This window comes from Bos taurus, chromosome 27 (assembly GCF_002263795.3).
Source record: "Bos taurus isolate L1 Dominette 01449 registration number 42190680 breed Hereford chromosome 27, ARS-UCD2.0, whole genome shotgun sequence".
Classification (NCBI taxonomy): domain Eukaryota; kingdom Metazoa; phylum Chordata; class Mammalia; order Artiodactyla; family Bovidae; genus Bos; species Bos taurus.
The window spans coordinates 34893750-34915391 of record NC_037354.1 but is presented as its reverse complement, the minus strand read 5'-3'; the positions used below and the strand labels follow the sequence as shown (position 1 = coordinate 34915391).

The 21642-nt window shown below is 37.9% G+C and overlaps 1 protein-coding gene across 2 annotated transcripts in view; it reads right to left on the bottom strand.

The window, feature by feature from the left end:
• Positions 1-21642, bottom strand: part of ADAM18 (ADAM metallopeptidase domain 18) — a 111582-nt gene that overhangs the window by 52949 nt on the left and 36991 nt on the right. For both annotated transcript variants that reach the window (XM_024986398.2, XM_059882370.1), the window contains 2 exons: positions 20793-20976; positions 4819-4914 (listed from right to left, as the gene is read on the bottom strand). In XM_024986398.2, coding sequence (XP_024842166.1) covers positions 4819-4914; positions 20793-20976 — 280 coding nt within the window. The remainder of the gene's footprint in view (positions 1-4818; positions 4915-20792; positions 20977-21642) is intronic.

Genomic DNA, 21642 nt, shown 5'->3' with positions numbered 1-21642 from the left:
GCTTCAGTCCATGGGGTCGCTAAGAGTTGGACAGGACTGAGCGACTTCACCTTCACTTTTCTCTTTCATGCATTGGAGAAGGAAATGGCAACCCACTCCAGTGTTCTTGCCTGGAGAATCCCAGGGACAGCGGAGACTGGTGGGCTGCCATCGATGGGGTCGCACAGAGTCGGACACGACTGAAGCGACTTAGCAGCAGTAGCAAAGAGTTGGATATCACTGTGTGACTGAACTGAAGATGCCTATTTATAATGTTTACACACATGAGATTCAATAAAATGCAATTTGCTTTTGCAAAACCAGAAGTGCAGAAAACAGATCTGTAGTTACTAGGGCCTGTGGGTGGAGGTGTGAACTGTCTACAGAGGGGCATGGAGGCAGGGGGTTTGAGAGAACCGGAAATGAAATTGCCTATCCTTTGATTGTGGGGCTAGTTATAAGGTTGAATATGTTTGTCATAATACTCAGAAGCATTCACTAAAATAATTTTACTCTAATGAATCATACTCTAATTGAATTGAAAAAAATGAGAAAAAAGAATATATGGAATATTTATGTGTATATAACTTACCAGAGTTGGGATTAAAATATTTTGCATTATGAAACTTGCTTTCTAAGTGCATACATATTTAGCCTGAACTTATTAACTCTTGTACTATATTCAATAATTTATGTAACCATTCCAACAACAGTAAATATTGTTTGCCTTAAGATTTGCTACTGCAAATTATCCTGTAATTAATACTTTTTTTTTTTTTCCTGAGCTTTCCACACATGGTCATGTTTCTAGGGTATATATGTAAGACATAAACTCATAATAATCAATTAACATAATAATTAATACTCTATTCAGAATATGCAAAAATTGCTCAAGAAAGGCATTAAAGTAATTAAAATTTCCAAAAACACTATGCAAAAAAGATTTTTAGTCCCATTCTTTAGATAATATCTGGCATTGCTTTTAAAATTGCTATTGGATAATTGCTCTATAATATTGTGTTATCATTTTATTTGTGTTTATCTTAATTACTGCAGATGATCAGTGCACACACTGAACAATTATACTTTTCATTGTTTTAAATTGTACTCCATTTGCCACTGTGTGTGTTTGTGTGTGTGGCGTGTGACTCAACTTTGATTTATTAATGTGTGAGGATTCTTTGCATTTTCACTCCCCTACACATTTGGACTTCCTCGTGGCTAAGCTGGTAAAGAATCCGCCTGCAGTGTGGGAGACCTGGGTTCGATCCCTAGGTTGGGAAGATCTCCTGTAGAAGGGAAAGGCTACCTACCCACTCCTGTATTCTGGCCTGCAGAATTCCATGAAATATACAGGGCCTGGTGCACACAAGGTTCAGTATTCTTGCCTTGAGAACTCCATGAACAGTATGAAAAGGCACAAAGACAGGACACTGAAAGATGAATTCCCCAGGTAGGTAGGTGCTAAATATGCTACTGGAGAACAGTGGAGAAATAACTCCAGAAAGAAAGAAGAGATGGAGCCAAGCAAAAACAGCACCCAGTTGTGGATGTGACTGCTGATGGAAGTAAAGTCTGATACTGTGAAGAGCAATATTCCATAGGAACCTGGAATGTTAGGTCCATGAGTCAAGGCAAATTGGAAGTGGTCAAACAGGAGATGGCAAGAGTGAACATCAATATTCTAGGAATCAGAGAACTAAAATGGACTGGAATGGGTGAATTTAACTCAGATGACCTATCTATTACTATGGGCAAGAATCCCTTAGAAGAAATGGAGTAGCCATCATAGTCAACCAAAGAATCTGAAATGCAGTACTTGGATGCAATCTCAAAAATGAAAGAATGATCTCTGTTCATTTCCAAGGCAAACCATTCAGTATTACTGTAATCCAAGTCTATGCCCTGACCAGTAATGCTGAAGAAGCTGAATGGTTTTATGAAGACCTACAAGACCTTCTAGAACTAACATCCAAAAAAGATGTCTTTTTCATTATAAGGGACTGGAATGCAAAAGTAGGAAGTAAAAAATACCTGGAGTAACAGGCAAATTCGGCCTTGGAGTACAGAATGAAGCAAGGCAAAGGCTAATAAGAGTTTTGCCAAGAAAACGCACTGGTCATAGCAAACACCCTCTTCCAACAACACAATAGAAGACTTAACACATGGATATCACTAGATGGTCAATACTGAAATCAGATTGATTATATTATTTGCAGCCAAAGATGTAGAAGGTCTATACAGTCAGCAAAAACAAGACCAGGAGCTGACTGTGGCACAGACCATGAACTCCTTATTGCCAAATTCAGACTTAAATTGAAGAAAGTAGGGAAAACCACTAGACCATTAAGGTGTGACCTAAATCAAATTCCTTATGATTATACAGTGGAAGTGACAAATAGATTCAAGATCTATTTGATTAGATATGTTAGACAGAGTTCCTGAAGATCTATGAATGGAGGTTCATGACATTGTATAGCAGGCAGGGATCAAGACCATCCCCAGGGAAAAGAAATGCAAAAAGGCAAAATGGTTGTCTGAGGAGGCCTTACAAATAGCCGTGAATAGAAGAGAAGTAAAAGGCAATGTAGAAAAGGAAAGATATACCCATTTGAATGCAGAATTCCAAAGAACAGGAAGGAGAGATAAGAAAGCCTGCCTCAGTGATCATTGCAAAGAAATAGAGGTAAACAATAGAATGGGAAAAACTAGAGATCTCTTCAAGAAAATTAGAGATACCAAGGAAACATTTCATGCAAAGATGGGCACAAAAAAGGACAGCAATGGTATGGACCTAACAGAAGCAGAAGATATTAAGAGGAGGTAGCAAGAATATACAGAAGAACTGTACAAAGAAAGATCTTCATGACACAGATAATCACAATGGTGTGATCACTCATCTAGAGCCAGACATCCTGGAATGCGAAGTCAAGTGGGACTTAGGAAACATCACTACAAACAAAGCTAGTGGAGGTGATGGAATTCCAGTTGAGCTATTTCAGATCTTAAGACAATGCTGTGAAAGTGCTGCACTCAATATGCCAACAAATTTGGAAATGCAGCAGTGGCCACAGGGCTGGAAAAGGTCAGTTTTAATTCCAATCCCAAAGAAAGGCAATGCCAAAGAATGCGCTAACTACCACCCTATTGCACTCATCTCACATGCTAGTGAAGTAATGCTCAAAATTCTCCAAGCCAGGCTTCAAGAGTACGTGAACTGTGAGCTTCCAGATGTCACGATGGATTTAGAAAAGGCAGAGGAACCAGGGATCAAGTTCTAACATTCGTTGGATCATGAAAAAAGCAAAAGAGTTTCAAAAAAACACCTACTTCTGCTTTATTGACTATGCCAAAGCCTTTGACTGTGTGGACCACAATAAACTGTGGAAAATTCTTAAAGAGATGGAAATATTTGACTACCTGACCTGCCTCTTGAGAAATCTGTATGCAGGTCAGGAAGCAACAGTTAGAACTGGACATAGAACAACAGACTGTTTCCAAATCAGGAAAGGAGTACATCAAGGCTGTATAATGTCACCCTGCTTATTTTACTTATAGGCAGAGTACATCATGAGAAACGCTGGGCTGGAGGAAGCACAAGCTGGAATCAAGGTTGCCGGAAGAAATATCAATAATCTCAGATATGCGGATGATACAACCTTTATGGCAGAAAGCAAAGAAGAACTAAAGAGCCTCTTGATGAAAGTGCAAGAGGAGAGTGAAAAAATTGGCTTAAAGCTCAACATTCAGAAAACTAAGATCGTGGCATCTGGTCCCATCACTTCATGGCAAATAGATAGGGAAACAGTGGAAACAGAGACAGACTTTGTTTTTGGTGGCTCAAAAATCACTGCAGATGGTGGCTGCAGCCATGAATTAAGACACTTGCTCCTTGGAAGAAAAGTTATGACTAACCTACACAGCATATTCAATAGCAGAGACATTAATTTGCTGATAAATGTCCATCTAGTCAAAGCTATGTTTTTTCCAGTAGTTATACATTGATGTGAGGTTGAACTATAAAGAAAGCTGAGCACCGAAAAAACTGATGCTTTTGAACTGTGGTGTTGGAAAAGACTCTTGAGAGTCCCTTGGACTGCAAGGAGATCCAACCAGTCCATCCTAAAGGAAATCAGTCCTAACTATGCATTGGAAGGATTGATGCTGAAGCTGAAACTCCAATGCTCTGGCCATCTGATTCAAAGAACTGACTCATTGGAAAAGAGCCTGATGCTGGGAAAGATTGAAGGCAGGATGGGAAGGGGACAACAGACGATACGATGGTTGGATGGCATTACCGACTCAATGGACATGAGCTTGAGTAAACTCTGGGAGTTGGTGATGGACAGGGAGGCCTGGCATGCTGCAGTCCATGAAGTCGAAAGGACATGCCTGAGCGACCGACCTGAACTGAACTGAACTGATACAGGGGCTATACGTGGTCACAAAAAGTTTGACACGACTCAGTGACTTTTACTTTCACACATTGTGTTTTACATTTGTCTGCTATTTCCGTTATATTTTTTCCGTTAGTCATTTGACTTTACAATTGCTTTAAGAGCTGATTTTTTTTTGTACTGGACTGTATATGTTTATTCTACTCTTTATCAGATAAATTAGAAGACGGTAAACTGAGGTTTCAGCATAATGTAGAATCAGCACTAATCTTAGATGTCTTCTTTATCTCATCATATTTGTCCTTAATGCCCGTAGTTGTTAATGCACTCTCTACTTTGTTCCACTGAATTTTTTCTGAAGTCTATCAATTCTGCATTAATTCAGTTCATACAGCATTCTATTATGACAGTTCAATCATCAACATAAATGTCGGAAACTCACCTCACATTTTGACGTACAGCATGATCCAGAAGCACACTGTACTGGGCCTTTCAGTTGACATGTATTATAATCACAGCAGTTCTTAAACTGACATTCCTAAAATTTCATAAGAAGAAATACCATTTTAGTTCCACCACTTACTGGTTCTTGTTTCTCAGCTTCTACTTAGTACTCTATTGTGTTCAACTTTTCAACTATATAATATACTTATGTTTAGTGAAGCTTTATTATTTTACTATTTCTAGAATTCTCAAAGGCACATGCAACTATAAGAACTAAATCAATAATATCTAAAATAACAGTTGATCATTTGCATTGAATACTTAAAATATGTAGTAATTTATCAATTGGAATTATAATATGGAAATTAAAATTAATTTGGATATAACCTGGACATAAATATAACATGAAAATGGAAATGTAACATTTGAATTTCCGAGAGAAAACTTTTCCCAGCTCTCTTTTTAGTGACTTGTTTACTAAAATTTCCCTTTATGAATAAAGCTAAAAAAAAGTTAGGTTATATTTATATATATAACAAAAATATATTTAATATAGGAGTCATGTACCACATTTTACTATAATGGAAATACATTGAAAAAAGGATTTTTTGACATATATATTTTTACAAGGTAAATAGCAGTCAACTATTATTTAAATTAGATGATAATTTTAAATGATGTTAACCAAATATTTTTCAAGTAAATGCACTGCATTTATATTATATATATATTTATATAATTTATATGTTATTTAATATTTTTATATTCTTAAAAATTTGTAAAATTAAATATCTTCCATTTACTAAAAAATTAAGTTTTAATGATTTTGTCCTTAATAAGATTCTTCTTCATTTAAAATTTTTCAAATGTTTCCAATTTTTCTTATGTTTATGTGAATGGATATGTATTTGTAAATATTCCCATCATAGAAATAATATAGAAAATATGGAGTAAAACTCTGAAGTTGTGATCATATTCTGCAGTTTCCTCAGGTTCTCACTGAGTATCTTATCCTTAAAAAATGAGTTAGAGCATATAACTTTTTTCTGGATTCCATTTCAGTGTTTAATGTTCCAAAGTTCAATACCATTACATGAGTGTATGTGCATTTATGTATTCTTTCATGAAAAGGAAATAAGGATGCATGACCAAACAGTGTTTGTCAAAACTAATTATTAGCAATGTTTAATTTATAACAAGGTAACTTGCAAATGGTGCCTTATTTTTATAATTAGTTCTCTGATTACTGGTGTGTTTGAAAATGATTTTGCATTTTGTAAAATTTTGTTTATGAATAACCATTCCTTCTCACAATTTTCACCATTTTGCAGAAGGATTTTTGTTTATTCATTTTCCTTTTCCCCCCTTTAAATAGGAGTGGCTTTTTAAAAATCTCCGATTACCCTTTTCCTCCTCTCTTTGTTAATAACTTGTCCTTGAAGTCTATTTTTGTCTTATTAATGGTGTCTGTTTGTCATTTCCTGTAATTTGCAACTTTCTTCTTCCTTTATGACTATTGCATTTTATATCTCGTCACCAAGCCCTCCAACATGCCAAGACTATAAAATATTATCACTATTTTATTGATATTTTGTTGTTTTTTAAAACTTACAGATTTTTTTCCAGAAATGTACCCCTCCATATTTTGTGGGATATTTACTCTAGTATTTTACTCATCACTGTATTTGTGAATACAGGAATAAATAAATGCACACACCTGCATGTGTGTGTGTCAGCGCAAAAACAGCTTACACGTGTATAAAATGGGGGATATTTATAAAGATATAGGTGTCAATGCCATTCTCCCAAAATCCACCTGGGACACATCTGAGTTGAACAAGCTGGGTTTATTAATAGTTCCTGCAAAGGAAAACAAATGCCATGGGGAACTGTATATACCTCCATGAGAGTGTGTAATTAGAGGATTGAGGCTTAGGTAATTTGGGGAGGGTTTAAAGAGTCTGGAGTTTGCAAGACTAGATGCTGTCAGAAACCAGGAGTTCATCTATGATTGGGTATTTTAATAATTCTTATCTAGAAGAAGAAGGGGGCTTCCCAGGGGGCACAGTGGTAAAGAATTTCCCTGTCAAATGCAGGAGACAGGTTTGATCCTTGGGTCAGGAAGATCCCCTGGAATAGGAAATGGCAACCCATTCCAGTATCCTTGCCTGAGAAATTTCATGGACAGAGGAGCCTGGCAGGCTACAGTCCATGGGGTCACAAAAAGTCAGACAGAACCTAGCGAATGGGCACACACAAACACAAGAATAAAGACAGTATTAATGCCAGGGTTGAAACTGGTAAAGAAGCAGGAATTACTCATTGGCCAGGAAAAGGGGGTGTTTGGTCACTATTGTAACTTGGACAATTTTCAGGTTTTACCCTTCTCAGAAATAAAGTGCAGGGCCTTGCTTAAAGAGTGCTTTTCTCTTTTTCCTTCATCCATTTTGATTACAGGTGTTGGTCTTGTATAAAATCATTCATTTTCAACAGGGGAACACTGCAGCCTGTCAGTGAGCAGCAGGCCAGCTCCTAGCAACATGGTGGCCCAGCTGATAATAGTTCAGATTCTGCATTTTCAGGGCTTGTTTCTCCCTTCCTAGTAGGGAATGCATTGAATTGATAACTCTTATGACATTAACTATTTTCACCCTGGAAATTAAATGTTATATATCTATATAACTTTTTCTTTTTGTTTTTTTTTAGTGATTTTTTTTAAATTTTATTTTTACAATATTGTATTAGTTTTGCCCAACATCGAAATGAAGAGTTAGATCAGTTGATAGACATAAATGCTGGCATATAAATAGATACAGATGTATAGATGTCAACTTTCATTTCTTAAGCCAATGGCCCAATATCACAGTGAGCCGAATTTAACAGCCTTGTAATATGTTTTGATACTTTGTAAGGCAAAATTACCCCAAAATGAACTCATTTTCTAAAATGTTCCTTTGTAGCTGTCATTCATATGCAAAATCTAAGAGAAAACAAATAACAGACATAACAAAACTGAAACATACAGCTAGGGGTGGTTGTTTAGTCACTAAGTCGTATCCAGCTCTTGTCACCCCACGGACTGTCAGCCCTCTGGGTTTCTCTGTCCATGGGATTTCCCAGGCAAGAATACTGAAATGGGTTGCCATTTTCTTCTCCAGGGGATCTTCCCAACCCAGGGATCAAAGTCACCTCTCCTGCATTGGCAGACGGATTCTTTACCACTGAGCCCCCAAGGGAAGCCCACAGCTAGTGGTTACCAGGTAGCAAAGGGAAGAGAGGTAAGGGTAAGACAAGGGCATTAAGAGATACACTCTACTATGTATAGAATAAATAAACAACAAGGATATATTATATAGCACAGAGAAATATAGCCATTATTTTTAAATAACTTTGATGGAGTACAGTCTATAAAAATGTTTAAAACATCAAAAGTCCCTTTGTATTCTTCCCTAGTTCTCTTTAAGAAAAACTTTGGAATAAACCTTCCAAGTAACACTGTTCCTAATGGGGTATTTCAAATGCATCAAAGAGTCAGTCCTCACCCACTTGCACACATCCTATGCTATTATAATGAGAATTACATTCTCCGTGCATTCACTCAATCAACAATGTTTGTTGAGCCTGGAATATATATCAGATACTGTTCTGTGTGCTGGTGATGCAGCAATAACCAAGCCATGAACCATCTATTCCCTTTAATGTTATTTTGTTGTTGTTCTTTTGCCATCATCACCTTGTGCGTATGTGTGTATGTATATTTAATTTCCTATGCCACTGTTCCAAAACATTAAAATAGATTCATGCACTTGTTTAACTTATATTTCTAGATAAAATTTAGGATCTGCTTTGGCAGAAGAGTAGTTCAATTCAGGTTAAAACGGGTGTGTTGATTGGGATTTAATAAAGAGTAAATTGAATGCAATTTGACTTTAAAAAAACAGCTATTTATTGCAATTTCTGTGTTATCTTTCAGTTTTGTTAAATCATTTAGACTTTCAATGTACTGGAAAGAACTCGTTAACTTTACACCAATTTGTTACATAGTTTTTTTTTTTTTTAAGAGTGTAGTAAACACGCCTCTGTTATTTCATTTTCTAATTATTTATTGACTTTTAAAAAATAAAGAGTATTACTTTTTGTCTCAGGTATTCCACTATTGTACTCTAACAGCAATGACACTTTTTTTATTATCAAATATAATGGATCTACTTCTAATGAGTCACTATTATATATTTGTTATAAATTACTGCTAGAAAGTTTCTTAAAACTAATACTAAATTTTATTCTGAAGTACATTTTTGAGGAAGGAGTATTTAGTGTTAAAGATTCTTCCTCAGTTGTGATATGTTTTTCTTTGTTTAGTATAATAATCACATGGATAAGTTTAGTTTGTGTTCTTCCAGATAAACCTCAATTGGGCAGACTTTTCTTTTGATTACGTATGAATCTGTGCTTAGTCATTTAGTTGTGTCCGACTCTGTGACCCCATGGATTCTAGCCTACCAGGCTCCTCTGTCCCTGGGGATTCTCTAGGCAAGAATACTGGTGTGGGTTGCCATGCCCTCCTCCAGGGGATCTTCCCAACCCAGGGATCGAACCTGGGTCTCCCACACTGCAGGCAGATTCTTAACCATGAATTTACTTGTCAATATTTATCATAGAAAACTCGCATCTATGTTTGTTACACTAGACTATAGTGTGTGTTTGTGTGTGTGACTTCGTAATACTGAATTTTTCTTTACTATTAAAATTAGTCGACAATTTTACGTTTACTATCTGCCAACTAGTTCAAACTATAAGCTCTCCAAATGTAGTTGGCAGATCTTGGGAGATCTCTAAAATATTTTTAATGATGTCTATAAAGCCAACAAATTCTTAATAATAATTAGACTTTATTTGTCTTTTATATTGTGTTGATATTTGCATTGATCGGGTAAAAGCAATTGTATATGAAACTGCTGGAGGTCTAGTTTAAATCAAAGCTTTTGGTCATTGTATTATTCATCATCATGTACTCAACAGCTTCATTTAAGGAGGTCTTTGGTAAAGAAGTAAAAAACTACTAAATTTGTTGAATTTTAACCTTTGAACATTCCTCTAATATTGTGTGACAAACGGAGACCGTTCATAAGCACCTTTTATGCATAATCACAATATATTCTCCATTACTATAGATTCTCAAGGAAAACACTTTTATGATCGTTTGCATTGCAGATTGACTAGTCACATGTACCATAGAAAGCGTTTTTACTTGCGAGAACAACTGACAGATAAACCACGATTTTTCAGGCTCAGGTATTTGGCAGACATTTTCTTAAAAGTGAATGAAGTATGCCTGTTACTCTAAGGAAAACAACTGAATTTGAATCTTTCAAGTGAAAATTAGAATTTTGGAAAATTTTACCATCCACAGAGCCTTCATTTTTCCATTACTTTTCTGATGATATTAGTGATGATATTAATGAATATGAAAATTGTCAATATTTAGAAACTGCATAATTCAGTGAAACAGCATTAGAAATTAGAAAATTATATGCATGCCAAAGGTACACTTGAAGTGTGATATAGACCAGTGGGTTTTAGTATAATAGGATATAAATAATCCACTAATTTTGGTTTTACAATTAAGAATGCAACTATTAGAAATTTTCACTTTTCAAGTTTGGTGTAGTAACAAAGTAGAATATACACAATTTTCTGAAAAGCTGGTAAAATCCCCTTCTATTTTATAACTCTATATTTGTTTGAGGATGAATTTATACACATTAGGATTGCATCTGGAGATGATAAATTTGAAGAGAAAACACTATTTCATCAATATCAATTCCTCCAATCTTACAATAAGGATTCTTTTTTAATTTGTTAAATATTTCCATGATTTCTCCTAGCAATGCTTTGCAGTTTTTTATTCCATGGTCCTGTACATATTTTACTGGACACATTCTTAAACATTTCATGTTTCTTAGTTCTGTTGTAAATGGTGTCTTAACATTTCTTTTTCAGGTTTATTGCTGATATAAAGAAGTCTCTTTATTTTTGTGAACTATGGAAACACTGACCTTGATAAATGCACTTTTACAGACAAATTATAATTTATTTCTGGATTATTTCAGGTCTTAATTTTACATAATCATATTATTAGGGATGAAGTTACACTTCCGATTGTTAAATATTTTCTTTTCCTGCTTGTTGGGGGCCAGAGTGAGGTACTCCGCCCATGACAAAGGTCATGAGGAAGGAGGCTCGACATACGAAAAGGCGGGATCAAGCCTCAGGAGTCCCCCTGGAACTCCTCGAGCATCTGCCCCCATTACCAGAGCCTGCCTACTTTACTACTTTGTGCTCTCACCTACATCTCTGACTTTACGGGGGGCTGTCCCCCACCACCTCTTTCAGAGAAGGAGTTAACCTAGAGCTCCAGTTAATAATAATTCCTGGGCGTGATAAGAGTGTTTTAACCTACAAACTCCTCTGAAGGTTCTCTAGCCTGCCTGACAGGCTTGTCTGGCCACATGTGATTGCTCACAGCCTCCCAACCGTGAGAGGCACGAGATGCTTTAAACCTTCTAAAAACAGGTTCCTTAGAAAAGTTAGAAAACTATTAGTATAAGTATAATGGGCTGATTAGAAATTGTATTGGTGAAGGGTTTTTCATTTGTTGAGCCAATGTTTGTTGCTACGTCTCCACATCCCCTGCCCTTACACACATTAATGAATATATAGAAGAAATAAGTATTAACCTTTGATATTAATCACGTTAGACCTTAGGCTAAGTAAATTCTTTCCTTAACTAAAACCCACTACACCGTCACCCTATAGGAATGTAACTTTATTTGGGTGGTGTCTGTTTTAAGAATAATCACCCCTGGAGAAATAAGTGTCCTGGTTGACTGACTGTTGTCACAAGGAGAGGGTCATAAATTGTCAGCAGGCCTCCCTGGCCAGAAGATGATGTAACACCCCTAAGACCTCTGTATACATTTGTATGAAGCACCTGACTTTGATAAAAGTCAGGACTGCTGACCCCGCGTGACTTTTGCATAACATCTCAGTGTATAAAAGTAGACCATGGAAAATAAAGAATTGGGATCAGTTTCTCGAAATACTAGTCTCCCCACGTCTCTCTCTCCCTCTGGCTGAGTCTCCATCTGGAGCGCGGAACCCACCATGCTTACTAATTTTGCCTGGGCTTCTAAGATCCGACCGGGGAGGCCTCAGTGTTTCCTCTCCTTCGGGAGAACATAAGGACGCCTGCGGCCTACGTAAGTGGTGCAAGCGTCTTGTCTTGAAGTTTTATTGGTCCCCCGCGTAAACCAAGCTACTCAGCCTCTTTTCTCCACTGAATTTTCCTACTGAGCTATCCTTATTCTATTACTCTTTATATCTCTAATTAATATCTAATTGAAGCTATCGTATCCTGACCCTTGCCGACGCCGTCTCTCCTTCGAATACCCTGGATCAGCCGGGGCTGGTCCCCGGCACCTGCTTTGCTTTGCTGGCTGGTGCATCACAGTCAAAATCAAGTATGAAAGATAATAGGGGGCATCATGCCTCATTACAGAGTTCAGGGAGAAAGACCATCATGTATATGATGTTAACTATAAGATTTTATAGACACCTTCCCCTATAATACAGTAAGTTCCCTTTTAATAGAAGATTATTATCTCTCCACTGAGATAATCACACTTTAAAATTCCTTAAATAAACCAATAAATTCTGTAATGTGTGTGCTAGTGCATGTGTGCAGATTTCATTACATTCAGTTTATATCTTTTACTGAGAATTCTGTGATCATAATTAGCTTCCAATTAAAATAAATAAATTTATATTAAAAGAAGTGAAAGGTAAAAAAAAAGAAATATGGGCATACATAAATCCATCCTTGAAATAGTCTCATTAGATATTTAATCAAAGATTTGTGTGTATGTATGTGTGTGCATGTGTGTTTGTGTGTTTAGTTCTGTACTACTGTTTTCCACCCCATGGACTGTAACTTAACAGGCTCCCCTGTCCATGGGATTTCCCAGGCAATAATACAGGAGTAACTTGTCATTCCCTACTCTAGGGAATCTTCTGGACACAGGGATAGAACTTCCATGTCTTGCAACTCCTGCATTGGCAGGCAGATTCTTTACTACTGTGCCACCTGGGAAGCCCTTTAATTAAGGTTATCTTATCCTTAAAAATGAATTACAGCATATTGCTTTTTTCTATACTCTAGGTAATGTTGCATAAAATCAGTATAATTTCTTAATTTTTTATTTTCACCAGTAAAGACAACTGGTATGAACTTTTCTAAGGTTTAAAATTATGCACATTATTTACTTAAAATATATAAGGCTATTCACATATTTTTTTCTACTCATGTTGTCCTTTGTTCAGTTCAGTTCAGTTACTCAGTCATGTCTGACTCCTTGCGAACCCATGGACAGTAGCACACCAGGCTTCCCTATCCATCACCAATTCCGGGAGCTTGTTCAAACTCATATCTGCCAAGTCAGTGATGCCATCCAACTATCTCATCCTCTGTTGTCCCCTTCTCCTCTTGCCTTCAATCTTTCCCAGCATCAGGGTCTTTTCTAATGAGTCAGTTCTTTGCATCAGGTAGCCAAAGAAATAGAACCAAAGTAACAGCATCAGCCCTTCCAATGAATATTCAGGACTGATTTCCTTTAGGATTGACTGGTTGGATCTCCTTGCAGTCCAAGGGACTCTCAAGAGCCTTCTCCAATACCACAGCTCAAAACCATCAATTCCTCGGTGCTCAGCTTTCTTTATGGTCCAAATCTCACATCCATACCTGACTACTTGAAAAACTGTAGCTTTGACTAGACAGACACTTGTTGGCAAAGTAATGTCTCTGCTTTTTAATATGCTGTCTAGATTGGTCTGAAGAAGGAAACGGCAACCCACTCCAGTATCCTTGCCTGGAAAATCCCTTAGATGGGGGAACTTGGTAGGCTACAGTTCATGGGGTCGCAGAGAGTCAGACACGACTGAGTGACTTCACTTTCTTTCTTTTTCTAGACTATAGTCACAGATGGAGAAGGAAATGGCAACATACTCCAGTATTCTTGCCTGGAGAATCCCATGGACAGAGGAGTCTAGTGGGCTGCTGTCCCTAGGGTCACACAGAGTTGGACACAACTGAAGCGACTTAGCTGCAGCAGCAGCAGCTTGGTTGGTCATAGATTTTCTTCCAAGCAGCAAGCATCTTTGAATTTCATGGCTGCAGTCACCATCTGCAATGATTTTGGAGCCCAAGAAAATAAAGTCTGTCACTGGTTCCATTGTTTCCCCATCTATTTGCCATGAAGTGATGGGACCAGACCCCTTGATCTTCATTTTGTGAATGTTGAGTTTTAAGCCAGGTTTTTCACTCTCCTCTTTCACTTTCATCAAGAGGCTCTTTAGTTTCTTTTTGCTTTCTGCCGTAAGGGTGGTGTCATCTGCATATCCAGGGTTATTGATATTTCTCCCAGAAATCTTGATTCCAACTTGTGTTTCATCCAGCCTGGCATTTCACATGATGTACTCTGCATATAAGTTAAATGAGCAGGGTGACAATACACAGCCTTGACATACTCCTTTCCCAATTTGGAACCAGTCCATTGTTCCATGTCCAGTTCTATCTGTTGCTTCTTGACCTGAATCCAGATTTCTCAGGAGGCAGGTAAGGTGGTCTGGAATTCCCATCTCTTGAAGATTGTTCCACAGTTTGTTGTGATCCACACTGTCAAAGGCTTTAGCATAGTCAATGAAGACGTTTTTCTGGAATTCTCTTGCTTTTTCTTTGGATGTTGGCAGTTTGGTCTCTGCTTCCTCTGCCTTTTCTAAATCCAGGTTGAACATGTGGAAGTTCTCTGTTCATAGACTGTTGAAGCCTAGGCTGGAGAATTTTGAGCATTACTTTGTTAGGGTTTGAGATTAGTGCAATTGTAAATGCTGTTTGTTTGTTTTTTCCTGGTTGTTAAATTTATTAGTACAATGTTTGTGATGCCATCCTACTATTTTTTCATGTCATATTATAAGACATACCGTGTTGTCTCATCTTTAAGTAGTTATTCCTGATTTTTTTCCTTTACTCATGTTAGTAGAGTCTTACCCATTTTATTTATTTATAACAAGAACTTGCACTTGGGTGTAGGATGCTTGGATACAGAAGCTCTGTTGACCATGAAGGTGTTTTGGGTCTTCTGATCAGCCCTGTTAGATCTGCTAACTAATCATTCTGCAATGGCCTTGGTTTTCATTACATTCCATTTTCATGTAATTCAAATTACTTTCTACTTTGCCTATTGATTTCTTCATGAAGAATACATTCTGCTTGCTAATTTCTATCCTGGTAATTTCAGGTGTTTATATTTATCCTTTCCCATTCTTGTAGTTCTTACTCCACATATTGGGGAACCCAGGTGAAGATCTGTCACCTTCTCATTGTCACCTCAATATGTCACAGAAGAACTAGCAACATGACCACAGGTTAGGCTAAGGAACCTACTGGATCTACTCTAAGATGGATTTTACCAAAGATGCCAGGTACCACTTGGATTCTCTACATGCCTATGCTATCCATGATGGTGCTTTGGTTCCTCTTTGTAAGCCTCTTGAGTAAAGATGCTCTGTGCATCATTCTATAATGATCTGGGTCTTCCCCAGTGAACAGCTACAGCAAACAGCTGGAGGTCACTATGGAGGGGAATCACTGAGGAAATTGCTGCTTTATATCCTTACTGGGGCTACTGTAGGATCTCAACCTCAACTTCAACAATGAGCTCTGGCTCTGAAACTGGCTTGGTTGCATAAATTTAGCAAGGAATTGTGAATTTCCATTAGTAATATTTGACAACAGCCCTTTGTTCCCTTCTTGTTTTCAGCTACATACATCAAGGAGTCTCATCATTGACCACCCAGATCTCTCTTAACCACAGCTGCTTGGCCTCAGCTATTTTGGAATTCAGCAATCCCTAGTGACATTGAATGCCCAACTCCATACTGGTGCTTCCAACCACCAACCCTAGTCTATAGAAGAAAGCTACCACTGAGACTTTCAGCAATGTTGGAATCTCCTTGGAAATGCATTTCTTCATTGCTTTAGTGAAAGGGGTGCACTCTGGGCCACTCAAATAATTAGGTGCTAGTTTTTGTATTAAAATATGGCCACTACTCAACTTTTGACTCTTCCTGTATTACTCCATTAAGGTAGTTCTGGCATAACAACCTCATTTATTATAGTCCAGATTGTTTCCCATCTTCAAGGCTCCACCCAGCAGCAAATCAAGGCTGGCCCTAGGTTATCTTGGATGAACGGATGCTCGCGTTCACTCAGTTGTGTCCAACCCTTTGCAGTCTGATGGACTGTAGCCCACCAGGCTCCTCTGTCCATGACGTTTTCCAGGCAAGAACACTGGAGTGGGCTACCATTCCCTTCTCCAGGGGATCCTCCCAACGGAGGGATCGAGCTTGCTTCTCTTGCACCTCCTGCATTGCAGGCAGATTCTTGACCAATGAGCCACCTGGGAAGTCCCGTAGTATGAAAGTTGCTCAGTCGTGTCTGACTCTTTGCGACCCCATGGACTGTATAGTCCATCAAATTCTCCAGAACAGAATACTGGAGTGGGTAGCCTTTTCCTTTTCCAGGGGATCTTCCCAACCCAGGGGTCGAACCCAGGTCTCCTTCATTGCAGGCAGATTTTTACCAGCTGAGCAACAAGGGAAGTCCCCTACCAAGGCATTAAATCCTAATTCACTGGACAGCATCCCCCTGTCAATACCTTACCTAGGCTTATATTTCAATATCTTGGGGCCAATATTCTTGATATCTCTCCCTGGCATGTTCTCCATGTTCTTGTCCACACATATTAGCAAATTCTACAATTCAAAGAAATAACCTCTTTATTCCAGTAGCATAGAGTGTGTCTTCACTTGGGCTGCATTTAGACTTGACACTAACTGGTGGTCTGGTACCAAGGGAATGCAGAGACAGATCTTGAGAAGAATAGGCATCCTCTTGTGAGACATCCATCTCATGTAAGTCTCTGTGGTCCACACACAATGTGATGCTCTGCTCCACTAGGAGGCGGGCAGTAACTTCACAGCCCAGGGGCTTCTGAGGAATCTGGAGGTTTAAGTTTCTCAAGTGCATCTATTCAAATATGCCAAGTCCAGAAATGAGTACATGAGTACCTATTACTATGTGGCCAGCATGAAATACACTTTCAGGATCATATATTTTTTTCTATTAATTTTTTTTTTTTTTTTGGCTTCGCTGGGTCTTCATTGCTGCACGTGCACTCTGTCTAGTGGCGGTGCATAGGCTTCTCACTGCGGCGGCATCTCTTGTTGTGGAGCTCAGGCTTTAGAGCCTTCAGGCTATGGTGGTTGTGGCTACCGGGCTCTAGAGCACAGGCTCAGTAGCTGTGGTGCACAGGCTTAGTTGTCCTGTGGCAAGTGGATTTTTCCTGAACCAGTGATGGAAACTGTCTTTTGCATTGGCAAGTGGATTCTTCACCGCTGAGCCACCAGGGAAGCTCCAGAATCCTGAGTATCTGCTTCCTAGGACAATTTCTGATTCAGCTAATGTGCTTTGAGTTTCCCCAGAAAGAGACTCTGAAACAAGGATTGTCATTGTGGTGGTTTAGTCGCTAAACTGTGCTCAACTCTTTTACGACTGTAGCCCACCAGGCTCCTCTGTCCATGGGATTTCCCAGGCAAGCATACCGGAGTGAGTTGCCACTTCCTTCTCCAGGTGATCTTCCCGACCCAGAGATCAAATGCACATCTCCTGTATTGGCAGGCGGATTCTTTACCACTAAGCCACCTGGAAGCCTGCAATAAGGATGCATATTAGTAATTTATTTGGAAGCTGTATTATTTCCCTACTGATGCTGTTACAAATGACCACAAACTCAGTGGTCAAACTTAAAACTTGCACAAGTTAATTTTATCATACTTTCTATAAGTCAGAATTTCAGATGGGTAATCTAGGTCAGGTTATAGCTTACAGTCTCACAAGTGTAAAACCACAATTTGGAGAATAAGCATCCTGTTGCTTTGGTAGCTATCAGCCAAGGACTAGTCTTTTCTCCAAGAAAATACCAACATTTCCTCTTATTCTTCCATGTGTCTTCCTTCAGTAGCAGTTTGAGTCCCTCTCACTTTCCAAGGCTTTTTGAGCCCCTTTCTGTAACAGCTCTCTGATTTCACCTGGAGAACATTCTGTTTTTGAGGGCTCATGTGCTTAGACTGGACCCACCCAGATAATCCAGAATAATGTCCCTTCTTTAAGGTCCATATGCTTAGTTACTTCTGCAAATTACCTTCTGCCATGTAATATGCACACCCACAAATTCCAGGGATTTGAGAGCAAATGTATTTGAAGGTCCATTCTGCTTACACCAAAGCACTGGCATGGGATATTAGGGAAGGGAAGCAAGCTAACACATGTCAATTTGTGAGCTCCTGTAAGATATGGCTCCTATAAGATAAAGCTAAATCTCACAAGTACCATTCCATTGTATATATATATATCACATCTTTTTTATCCATTTATCTGTCGATGGACATGTACATTGCTTCCACACCTTGGCTATTGTAAACAGGCTACAATAAACATTAGAGTGCATGTATCTTTTTAAATTATGATTTTCTCTGGATATATACCCAGCAGTGGGATTGTAATACCATGGAGTATTATTTATCCATTAAAAAGAATGAAATAATGCCATTTGCAGCAACATGGATGGACCTAGAGATTGTAATGCTGAGTGAAGTAAGTCAGACATAGACGATGAAATACCATATGACATTCCTGATATGTAGAATCTAAAAGGAAATGATACAAATGAACTTACATACAAAAGAGAAAGAGACTCACAGACTTAGAGAACCAACTTGTGGTTGTCAGTGCACACCACTATATTTAAAATGAATAACCAACAAGGACCTACTGTATAGCCCATGGAACTTTGCTCAATGTTATGTGGCAGCTTGGATGGGAGGGGAGTTTGGGGAGAATGAATATATATGTATGTATATATATATACATATATATATGCTGCTAAGTCACTTCAGTTGTGTCTGACTCTGTGCAACCCCATAGATGGCAGCCCACTAGGCTCCCCTGTCCCTGGGATTCTCCAGGCAAGAACACTGGAGTGGGTTGCCATTTCCTTCTCCAATGCATGAAAGTGAAAAGTGAAAGTGAGTCGCTCAGTGGTATCCGACCCTCAGCGACCCCATGGACTGCAGCCTACCAGGCTCCTCCATCCATGGGATTTTCCAGGCAAGAGTACTGCAGTGGGGTGCCATTGCCTTCTCTGACACACACACACACACACACACACACACACACACACACATATATATATATATATATATATATAAAACTGAATCCCTTCACTGTTCACCTGACACTATCACAATATTGCTAATTGGTTATAATCCAATACAAAATAAAAAGTTAAAATCAAAAAAAAAAAATATCCCACAGATACCTCTGGGAAACGATACAGAGTTGGGGACAGAAAACATTTTTTGTAAAGGATGAAAGAGCAAATAGTTTCAGTTTTGTAGAAATGCTATGCCATATGGTCTCTGTTGCAACTATTCAACTCCATTGTTATAGCACAAAAAGAGTCATAGACAACATGCCAACATATAAGCATGGCTGCATTCCAATAAAGTACCATTTACAAAAGTGAATGGCAGCTGAATTTGATCCATTGGCTATAGTTTGTAGAACTCTGATGCAGAACATGCTTTAGAGAATTTCCTCATGCAGAGCAAACAATTGGGGACATTATCCACAATCCTAATTATCTGAGGGTTGATTGCTAGTCCTGAGTACATTAAGTTCTCCTTGATAACTGCCCAAGTATTCCACTCTATTGAGGACAGAACAAACACTACATCACAAAGTATCTGGTACATGAAGCAAAAACATGCTGCAGGAATAATCAGTGCCAAGGAAATATGGTAGAGCACTGTCAGCATATGCTATAGTTATCAGTCTACCTGTAGCCTGCAGTTGCGGAAACTCACATTGTGTAGATTTAGCCCTAGATTATGCCACTTCATTTTATCTTTCATTAAGAATATCAGATTTGTCAAGTAACTGGCACATATTCAGGGGTAGGTCAATGCAAGATGTTAATAGTGCTATTTGGCAAAAAACTAAGATGACACTGGAAAATCTGAGATAGTCAGAAAACATGTATACATATATATGCACACACACATAGATACATACGTACATATAAGGAAATGGTAGATGATTAAGAGAATTTGTAAGGATTTAAGTTACACAAATGAGTAGCAGTTAGCTATTTTTGTTGGTGGATGAGAAAGTCATATAGCTGCTGGGAGAGTAACCATGAAGAAATTTTATTTAAATAGGGGGGATTGTTAAATATTAGAAAATAATGATACCATAACAAACTAAATATCTGGTCCTATCAGTTGAGAATAGTGTTAATTGCGCATTTGGTTGATGGAGATATAGTATAATAGATTCTATATTTATCTTTAGAAAGATTATAAAGAACAAATTTTGATCATCCTGAAACCTGGAAATACATGAATATTTGAGAATAATTGAGAAAAACCCATTATAATGTTTAAACATTCTTGCAATAACAAAAGACAGAAAAACGCTGGATCAAATTCGGAAGTTTATAAAGAAAACAGAGACTGAAATCATAAGATTTAGGCTAAAAGAGATTTCATTTAGTACACATACTCAAAAATTCTCTGCTGACATAATTGGGAATGGTGTGTACAAACCCAGATTTCATGACTACTCATCTTCTCAGTTGAAGAGGTATGTGGAAGTGATTCATACATCTTAATTTATCCTCATTTTTATATCTTAATTCTACTGAAGACTTAGTTGCATATATTATTCCATATATACCATGGTTGCTTATCAGAAACATACCAAACTGTGCTCAGATTTCAGTCTTAATCACTCACCTGTTCACTGCCACAGTCACATTCTTCATGAGCTTCCAAAATCCCATTACCACATACTGATTGATTTTGATAGAATGGTTTCAATATTGAAAACTTCTGAAGACACTGAGCTTCAAATGTTGAAACAAAATATCTATATTCATGCATGCTACAGTTGCTAAAAATCTTTACACCACTGGAAAGTCTAAAATGAAATAATCCTCAGGTTAAATAAACCTAGCTAATAAAACCACATCTAAACAATGCACCATATATAACATGAATATAATATATATATATATACGCACCATATATAATGTGAATATAATATATATATGCACCATATATAATGCACCATATATAATATGAATTGTATGATGCGCCAAATGAAAAACTAATGCTTTTTGGTGGAGACAATGTCAATCTTGGCTAAGTTTTTAGAATTTTGTTTTTAATTGGAGGATAATTACTTTACAATATGGTGATAATTTCTGTCATACATCAACACAAATGAGCCACAAGCAAACACATGTCCCCTCCTCTTAAACCTCCCTCCCAGTTCCCTCCCAAACCCACCCCTCTAGGTTGTCACAGAGCACCAGCTTTGGATTCCCTGCATTAATACAGCAAATTCCCACCGGCTATCTATTTTACAGATGGTAATGTGTATGTTTCAATCTACTTACTCCTAACATTCTATCACAATAAATGGATTTATCCAGCTCAGACTTAAATTGAAGAAAGTAGGGAAAACCACTAGACCATTCAGGTATGACCTAAATCAAATCCCTGTGATTATACAGTGGAAGTGAGAAATAGATTTAAGGGACTAGATCTGATAGATAGAGTGCCTGATGAACTATGGACGGAG